The sequence below is a fragment of the Rhamphochromis sp. 'chilingali' genome (genome assembly GCF_963969265.1).
Source record: "Rhamphochromis sp. 'chilingali' genome assembly, chromosome: 4".
Classification (NCBI taxonomy): domain Eukaryota; kingdom Metazoa; phylum Chordata; class Actinopteri; order Cichliformes; family Cichlidae; genus Rhamphochromis; species Rhamphochromis sp. 'chilingali'.
In genome coordinates, this window is record NC_137948.1 from 8489417 (window position 1) to 8499438 (window position 10022).

General features: G+C 39.0%; 1 protein-coding gene across 2 annotated transcripts; it reads right to left on the reverse strand.

The window, feature by feature from the left end:
* Window positions 1-4673: 4673 nt before the first annotated feature.
* Window positions 4674-10022, reverse strand: klf1 (Kruppel like factor 1 (erythroid)). 2 transcript variants are annotated; one of them, XM_080881508.1, is made up of 4 exons: window positions 9707-10022; window positions 7690-8548; window positions 7510-7599; window positions 4674-5131 (listed from the first exon to the last, which is right to left on the reverse strand). In XM_080881508.1, exons 1-4 carry the CDS (start codon window positions 9779-9781, stop codon window positions 5028-5030), a joined length of 1128 nt encoding a protein of 375 aa, XP_080737634.1. In that variant the 5' UTR covers window positions 9782-10022; the 3' UTR covers window positions 4674-5027. The 2 variants fall into 2 exon arrangements, with proteins under 2 accessions (XP_080737634.1, XP_080737635.1); XM_080881509.1 differs by lacking the exon at window positions 4674-5131 and having other exon boundaries at window positions 7144-7599.

Genomic DNA, 10022 nt, shown 5'->3' on the forward strand with positions numbered 1-10022 from the left:
TCTTTCTCCCTCTTCCCTCTCCCAGCTTTTCCTTTGATTCATTTGGACTCGCAGTCCCTCTCAACAGTCTCAGTGCTGCAGCGGCTTTCAGCGCTCTAATCCTCATCCTGCTCTCGGACAGCAGGCCAAGATTCTCATTATGTGAGGTTGTGTAACTGCAGACAAAGAGTAAATAATTCCACACATTCATACTGGCTTAAAATAATCAAACTGAATTCGATGAGAGAGAGAACAAACGCACTGAGTGGGACTACTTTGTCATCGTTTAGAAATCCTTATATTATATACCATACGGACAGTTACCAGTCCAAAATCATGCTACATTTTTTTCATAAAAAATACAGATGTTGTAGAGGCCTGAAATAGCGGGTTTAATAATGCAGAGAAAATCCATTTATAAAATGCTCATTGGAGAAGCAGTTATCCTAAAATATTAATTCTATAATATACTGTGTGTATATTGCATGTGAGAATGTTTCCACATGTTTATTTTAGTGATATGAAGGGTAGCAGTACAGTTGATTATTTATTATTATTATTAATCCTTTATTTATCCAGGTAAAAATCTCATTGAGATTAAAAATCTCATTTCCAAGAGAGACCTGGCATCATGGCAACAAAAGTCACATACTACATAGGTATATAACATTTAAAACAAATATAACATTTAAAATACAAATACTGCAGAGTTCAGACAGCGTTACTATTCAGATGATGTGTTTTACCTTTCCAACACTGCAATTTAGTGTTTAAGTGTCTGAAAATGTCCCAATTTTTCTTGACTTCTGACCGCACATTTTCAAGGAAGCTTAATATGAGAATCTGTGCAATAGAGTCTAGAGCAGCTGTCTAAGGAGTTTATAATTTTGAGTCTTAATACATTAAGACTCAAACTCCTTAAAAGCTGCCCAATATTTAAAGCAATATAAAAGGATGTAAACTATGAAAAAAGCTTAATTAAATATATTAAATGCAATTAATGAAGTATACAATATTTAGATGTGAGAGGGAAATCAAGTAAAACAGGTATAGAGAAAGTATTTGTTTTTTTTGGTTTGAGTTCTAAAGTTACATTTTGATTCTTGTTAAAATATAACTGTCGGCACTTCCAGATGTGAGCTTGCTTATCTGGAAGCTACCCTGTTTCCTTCTCCCTCTCCTTAACTTGATTAAATAAGTGACTGAAATGACGTATCTTGTTAGGGGGGGAAACAACAAGAAAGAGGAGGATTTAATTATGCTTCTGTCCTCAGTAAACCTTCTTCCACTGCAGCATTCAAATTGTTTTCTGTGGTTCATGTGGGTGGTGGGGAGGAAGAAAATATCCTTCTTTATATAAAACAATCAAATCAAATTATTTAATGAGTCTTTTCCATTAATGACCTGGCATTGGGGATTTAGAAAAAAAAATGTGGTGGAATAAGCTTAAAGAATCAAATGCACTGAAAAACATTACATTACCGTCATTGTTTATGCCACATGGTGTTTAAGCCTTGGCCTGGTCACATGCATTATAATAATGTCTTTGTTTAGTACACTCTTGTCATGCTCAGAGATAAGATCACTCCAATCAAGGGGTTAGCTATAACCTTATGTAACCATGAAAGGAGGAAGTAGAACATGGAAGTAGAAAGCAGATTTGTTTCAGAGTTTGTTTGTTCTTTTAGGGCACTACAGGCCAGAGCCTCTATCCTCGTGTAACCTCTAAATCCCAAATCACTTTCCCTTGAACGCTGCACTAAAATAGACTGCAGATGGAGCCTCATGACCATCACTAACATATTTGTGATTTATCTGATGTTGTGGAACATCTTTTGTATGAGTGAAGAACAGATTATTATTATTAGCTCTAAAATTATCATGATTGCTTGAGGGCGGTGTGATAAAGCAGGTTTTCCATCTTATGACAGGGTTGGTGGTTTGATTCCAATGGCAGAACACTTTACGTTGCACCTTGCAATTTGCATGGCAGTGTGTGAGTAAGTGTATGAGCCCTTGATTATGTAATGATATACGGTCAAGGCCAAAAGAGGCCTTTTTAATATTGGTCATATTTTATATGTTAATACAGCTGTGGTCACTAGTTTAGATGCACTTATCATGGGCATGGATGAGATGGTAATTTGGGGTTTTGAATTATTTAATTGTTCTTTCACAACTTGGGTGAAAAAGTTTGAATTTATGCATATACATTCCTTCGAATACTTGGTTAAGTGTCCCTTAGCAAGCTGCACCATGGCCAGAATCTTTTTGGTTGCTGTCTGCAAGCTTGTGGCATAATTCTGGTTGGGTATTTGACCTGTCTCTTGGCGAAATTTCTAGAGTTCACTTAAATTGGTTTGTTTCTTGGTGCACATCTGGATGGAGGCAAGGCCATTCCACAAGCTTCATGTTAGCTTGCATTTTGAGTCCAGCCTGCCTCATTGGGTATGACAGTTTTGATGTGTGTTTGGGATTATTGTCCTGTTAGAAAATCCAACTGTATCCAAGTTTGACTTTCTAGCTGTTGATTTAAGGTAAAGTTGAAGAATTTGGAGGTAGATCTCCTCTTTTATTATTTCATCAACTTTGTGCAATGAACCAGCACAACTGGCAGTAAAATAGCTACAGAGCATGATGATGCCACCACCCAAGCTTGTTAGTTGGTGCATCATTTTTAGGTTTGAAAGCTTGACCTTGATCTTTCTGAAACATACCTAATGTCTTTGTGGACAAATGGTTCAACCTTTGTCTTATTTGTTGTCCATGTGGGCAGCTGCAAATTTCAGTTGAGCTTGAAGGTGTTCATTTTTAACAGGGGCTCCTACTTGGTTGAGACCCTTTCAGTCTCAATCCAGTAAGTGTATATATCTCATTGTATTTCTTCAGGCATAGGAATCTAGAATCGGCTTCCAGTAGTCCAGTTCCTTGGAACTGTTAGTATGCTTGACTATGATCCTGCTTTCCAGTTCCAGTTGCACTTGTGGTTCTTTGAGCTGATTTCAGTTTGTGTGTCTGAGGAGGTAAATAGTGTTTATGGACATTACTTGTATTTTTACTGCACAAAATGATGAGTAAAGTGCAAACTGCATCCAGTACATCAAGCACAACAGTCACATTATGCTGCTAACATAACTTCACCTCGCTGCGAGCATCTACACCAGTGATGTCCAAACCTCTAAGCTTCGAGGACCGGTGTCCTGCAGGTTTTAGATGTGTCCTTGACTTAAATGGCTAAATTACCTCCTCAACATGTCTTGAAGTTCTCCAGAGGCCTGGTAATGAGCTAATCATTTGATTCAGGTGTATAGACCCAGGGTGAGATCTAAAACTTGCAGGACACTGGCCCTCGAGGCCTGGAGTTGGCCAAGCCTGATCTACACAGACAGCATGCTAACACAAAGCTAGCCAAGAACCCAGCGCAGCCCCGGCACAGGAGTCAGACTCTGAACTTCAACAGGTAACAAACAGATGAGCAGTCAGGCTGCAGCCTCTATTTCTACCTGAAAAATGTTCTGTACAATATATTACCTTTTTTGAGTAATGACCCCAATGGTGATCACAATAAAGAGGGGAAATACCTCCAACATGAACAAACATTTGACCCACAACATGTCATTAATTTGCATGAATGTCTTTGATATGCTGCTTAGCGATGGTGTTTACTATCAAAGTAAAGAGAATAAGAGAATCGATAATGAATCGGAATCACTAAATTCTTATCATTTCGCTTCTGTAGTTCTCATTGGCTCTGCTCATTTCATTTCTGACCTCATTCTGACCAAAATTTCAAATAATGCATTAAGTGTATCTGCAAGTAGTCTCCAAAATGCTCATCTCAAGAACACAGCTCTGGCTGTGTGCACAGAAGCCCCGCCGACCTGCTGTTCAAGCCTTCTGTTTTTTGGAAGGCAAAACAGGTTATGGTAGACCATGATAAACTGGGAGGCCTGCACCAAGACCAAGCACAAGGTAAATAAGGTTTATTTTGAACTGTTGGTCATGCAAAGCTACCCTAATAGAGTCCAAGAACATAGTTATGGACCTGGAAATGAGCATATTAGGTCCCTTTTAAGGACTTTCTAGCTCTTAGATTAAAAGGCATCATTTACTATTAACTTCATGTAGATATTTCAGGCTCTGATTAAGGCATTTATGTGTTGATGCATGTACTAGCTAGTTAACGTCTCTGCTCAACATTCATTATGTTGTCCCCGATTAGCAGGATTAAGAACCCAGTTTTAGCCATGGTAGCACATCAAAGTGGACCTAGCTGCAGCAGCTCAGTCTTAATCGCTAGTACAGATCAAACTCTAATACTAACCCTTGACTTGGTTGGGCTCCTGCAAAACATTTGTATGATTGCATAACTGGTCTCATGAGAGGTAAAGATATAACTGTTCCTGTTCACATACCAGAAAATCCAGAACATGAGGGTTAAATTAACTGTACGTCAGACTTTCATATTATTAAAGAGGAATTTCGTGGATTTTATTGAATCTGTCGAAGAACTTAGTATTTCCATGTAAGTTTATAAAAAGTTACAAACAGGCTTTTGTACAAAATTACATCACTTCAGTATCATGCTCTGGAAGTTAAATCCATTTACAGAGTGGAAACTTGCAATTACAATAAATGATTTTAAAATGAATATCTCTCATTTTAAAATATGTTCATGCACCAAACCCTCTCTCTTTTTTGGTTTGTTTTTGTTTTTTGAGGTTTTACCAAAGCCTCAGAATCTCTGTGATCTTTTATGCAACTAAAAATACTGTCAATATTAATGCTTTGTTGTGGATCACATTAGGTCAGCAGTGGTTTTTTATAACTTTGTTTACAAAGCAGTGCAGATTCATTGCTGAATGTGTATGCTTAAGCATGTGTTGTAGATGCTGGTAAGTGTGTGAGGTTGTGAGTCTGTTTGTCTTCCCTGAGGGTATGCAGTACACAACATTCTATATATTTGTTAGATGGAGGGAGAGGAAGCTTGTGGAATACACCAGGCACAGACACACGCACACACAGGTATGTACTGCCAACTTCCACATTTATTGAAGCTTTGAGTGTTGAGTTTTGACAGCTGACTCAGTCGTACAGTCTGACAGCTCACGAGCCCAGCTGATCTCTCCTCTGGCCGCCCCTCCCCGTCTCACTATAAACACAGCGGAGGGAGACCATCATCAGTACATAAACACCATCAGCTGTTCTTACCGGCCTCGCAGCGCCGCCCTGTTGAGCCTTCTGCTGCACTCCTCCCCTGCAGCTGCGCCCGGGGCCACGCCTCCGCCACAAAGCTTCTTAATGTGATGATGAACTCCATCATCTGACATAATCAGGATGAATCAGTGCACTGTGTTACATAAGCAGATCCCCATCCTTACCTCACCCTTACCCAGATTAGAAACACAGCAGACACAGCCGCCTACAGCCTGCTGATACCTGCCTGCAGCCTGGAGGACTGACGTGATAACAGAACACTGACATCTAGAGGTCAAATGCTGATATCAAACATAGTGCTTTCTCTCTCTTGGAAAATGAAAAATGTGTTTTCACTTTCTTTGAAAACCCCAAATGACTTGAAACGGACAATTCTTCCTAATCTTGCTGTAAAGCAAACAATATTTAAGGGCAGGGGTATAAAACATTCAGCCCACTGGAGGGTCCAGTTTGATGTACTAATGACTGAAAAATGCAGTTTTGCAGTACTGACAAGGACATAAATCGTGGCCTGTTGTGCAAAAAGAGTAGTAAAGTAACTAATAAACCATTAAACAAAAAAATATATATATCATTGCTGACAAATATCATAGTATTTCTCAATAATTTTGAAGTCCCAGCTTTATGGTTTTGTGATTTATTTGTATTTATTTTTTATTTATTTATTTTTAAATCAGGCTCGACTGACCAACAGTTTTACAGAATTAAAAGTCTTTATTGTTGGAATTAAAACATCTTAAAAATTCTTAACACAACAATGCTAACAACGCTCTTTTGAAACAAAAATATTTTACAAATAATATAGTATCTTCTGCTGTTGTAAAAGATCGTGACAATAAATATGTTGCTTATTTTTTAATGACAATAGAGAGCTCAGAAAAATACTGATTATTTACAGCTTTAGCAAATGCTTATTTTTAAATAAAAATATGTTTTAAAAAAATAAACCAATATTAGTTTGCTTCACATATAATTTAAGTCATATTTCTATTACCATTTTGGACACACCAGCTCATGGGTATGGGTCAGTGTTTCTCTTTCTGACTGCATGATGTTTAACTGTTGTGTCACATCAGTTTTGTGGTCCTTTTAAACTGTATAGAACCCAGTGTAATAGATTTATAGTTATCAGATACTTTGTAAGGACATAAAATCATACTGCAGTGCAGTATTCTTTCTTTCCCTTGCACAAAAAGGGGGAATTAAAAAAATAAAATTAAACATTGATATTTGCACTTGGCCAAAATCTGCCAAATATCAGTACTTCATCTTGCTTTGCCTGTAAGGGGAACAGAATTTGAGATGACTATATCATCTCAGTGCTGACATAATTAAGCATGGCTAATAAGCACTCGTGGCTTTCTTCGTAAGCTGTGAGTTCTGGATACACTGTTGTGTCATCTTGTAACCAATGCTACAAACACTTTTAGGTCTTTTGTTAGTGTTTAAGTCCACTGTCTGTAAACCCACAGTGTGTACAGTGTTTGTAAAAGCGGCTCTTATAGCTTTAGACATGCTTATTTTACAAAGGTTGTCTTCTTCTGGTTGACATGCTGCCAGGTTAAGTTAGGACTTTGATTTAAGGTATATGGTAATTGTTGTGCTCAGATATGTAGATGTGATGGTTAAAGGGTACCCAATATTATCTGTCTATCTAATATTGTCTGTCAACAATGGTGGATGCTCATGTTAAATAAGGCTAAGGTTTCACGTATTGAGGTCAGTGTACGTGTGAGTAATCCTATCAGCTAAATGTTCAGGTGTCAGACTTTCAGTTTCTACAAGTTCTTTTGTACGATGTCACAGAGGTAGATATCTCTAAAACGGTCATCTTAGCACAAAAGCCCCACACGAGCAGCCAGTCATGGTAAAGCTGGCTTCTTTGAGATAAAATATGTGTAATAGAGAGAGACAAAGGAGATAAACTTGCTACAGTGCCTGCAGCAAGTCCCCTGCTCCATCTTTTTTCTGTGGAGTACTTCTCTAATTACCAGTGCTTCAGCAATTACTAATGGTCACTCTTTAAGTGACGGATATCAATCATTTCTGAAGCTGAAGGGTTTTCAATTAGATTTTGAGTTAGACCTATCTCATTTGTTTTGTAAATATACCAAAAACATCTACACCAGATGACTTTTGAGGTCCTACATTCAGACAAAATTTGTCTACTTTTTAATTAAAATGTCCTATAATGGCAGAGGTGTAGATTTGTGTATATGCGAGAGCGTTAGTTGTGTCTCTTCATGTGCAGAGCCAGGTGGTCTGAGCGAGAGAAGGCTCTCTGACAGAGCATACACTGGTACGGTTTCTGACCCGTGTGCTTGCGGTAGTGACGTGTCAGCTCATCCGAGCGGGCAAATTTCCAGCTGCAGCCCTCCCATGAACAGTGGTAAGGCTTTTCACCTGATAAAAGATAATAAAGCAGATAGCAGTTTTTTAAAAAAGCATCATTTAAACCATGAGTTAAGATCAGTTGTTTCTGTTGTTGGTTACCTGTGTGGGTGCGGAGGTGAGCCTTGAGGTGCGAGCTCTTGGTGTAGGTCTTGCTGCAGCCGGGGTATTCACAGCTGTGGATGGCTGGTCTCTTTTTCCCCGTAGCTCTTCTGCCACGCTTCCCTTCCAACCCACTAGGGGGCACCTGTTGTCCAACCAGCAGAGGCTGCTGGTGCAGGGGCAAATGCCCCTGGCTGTGGTTGTAGTCACAGTAAAGGCTGGCAGTGTGGTTAAAGTGGGGCAAGTAGCGGTAGTGTCGAGGGTCAGGAGTCACAGGCTGAGGTCGGATGAACCTGTTTTCAGGGATGGCCACCACGGGAGGCTGTTGCTGTTGGTGGTGGTGGTGATAGTAGGGGTTGAAGTCCCATGATGCAACCTTACTGAGGCTTCCTCTGCTGTGTCTTTCAACACTTCCTCCTTGGGAGAAGTCAAACTGATTTACATTATGCACATTAGAAAATAAAGTTCGACCTGTTTGATCGTCATTAAAACTACGCTGGTACAGCTCTGGCTGGACTGTGGTGGTTTCAGCAAGGGACATGAGCTCAGCCATGAGGCTGCCGCTGTTCATCTGTAGACTCTCCTGTCCTGATGGGTCCTTAAGCACACTCGTCTCTTGGTATGCAGTGTTTGGGTCAAACTGCGGAAGCAGTTGGTTGCTGTTGTTGAGAGAGGGGCTAGGGTCGGGGGAAGGGCTGCGCCACTCTGACAGCAGAAACTCAATGTCCCATGATGCTTGGCTGTCATCATCCAGGAGCTCCTCTGCCATTTGTTCAGAGACCTGCAGTTGCTCAGAGCTCTTTGGTGACAGTTTAGTGCTTGGGGAGTCCAAAGGGAGAGACCCATCTGACTTACACACCTGTTGGAGAGAATTTTAAGATCATGAAAACCAAGAACATCCTTAAATGTTCACAGAGGGTATTTTCCAAATATACAAACAAACTAGATTACTTATTTTGTTTACCTCAGAATAACCAAATAATAATATAAGCCCATAATAAATTCAGCTGAATTTCATCGAATGAGTAGATTTTCTTAGCATTTGCACCAGTGAGTCAAGCTTCTTGCTTAGGGCCACAAAGCGCCTAATCTGATTTAAAACGGACCAGACCAGTAAAACTGTTGCGTAATAACCACTGTGAGATGGTTTGAGAAAACTATGTGCAATTTCAATAATATGTCTCAGTTTTTCTATGTGCAGACAGACTTCTGTTATCACATGTACATTACAATTTGTAGATCACAATGGATCTGCAAAGCCACAAATCCTCAAGTGTAGAGTATTTTTGAACTTCAACAATATTATTTTTAGTTCTGTATAAAAAGAACAGCTTCCGTCTCAACATACTTCTATCTTTATGGACATTTCCACTCTGTTCTGTTACAAATTTGAATTATTAATGACTGTTATTCAATTGTAAAACTTTCAGACTTTGCAAAGTCACTGTTCTTTATTACTGATTTAATTTAGTTTAGTTTCTTTCACATAATAGTAAAAAAAAATTTTCAGATTGCCAGAAATAACAAAAAAAATGCATTAATTTCTGCCCACTGTGGTAATAGATGCTGGTGGCTCTCACACACGTGTATTATTCTAATACAAATCCAAAGCTATCATTAAAGATATTCAATAAATTATTTATTAAGCCAACAGTTTTGCTCCCTGCAGACTTTCTTTACATTGTGATTTCATTGCTTTTTCATATAAAGCAGCACAATCCACAATACAATAAGTGAACTCAATTGGAACAACAGCAAAATTTTACAAAAAGCTACCAAGTGTAAATAAGATTTCATTTAACTTCATCTTGAAACTGTATGCAGTATATTTTTAGAGCCCTTTAGAACAAACAAAAAAACTTACAAGTCATTTTGGTAGCAGTTTAATTTTGAGCATTATTCCGTCACTTTTGTAGTAAAAGCAGACACATAAATATTAAATGGTCACACTACATGAAAGGTGAGTCACTATATTTCGCTAAAAGAATCAAATATTTGAAGTGAACATGCTACTTACTTTCATATTGTCAGTGGAGTGAGAGAGGTTGGAGAAGGAGCTGAAGGAAGGGAGCACAGCCTGGGTAACAGCCATCAAGCAGTCTGATATGGCAACAGGTGTAACAAGAACAGGAAAGTTTCTCTTTTCTTTTGGATACTTCTGTATTTATTTATTTTTTTACATGCCCACCTCACCCTCAGCTAACAGGAAGTCAGACTCCAGCTCACCAGGCCTCTCATCCCAGTTACAGTCCACTCAGTGCAAACAGGCCACAGAGAACTGCCTCCTTTTCGTCATTGCTTGCCTGCTATCTCTCCCTCCTCTCTCTTGTCTA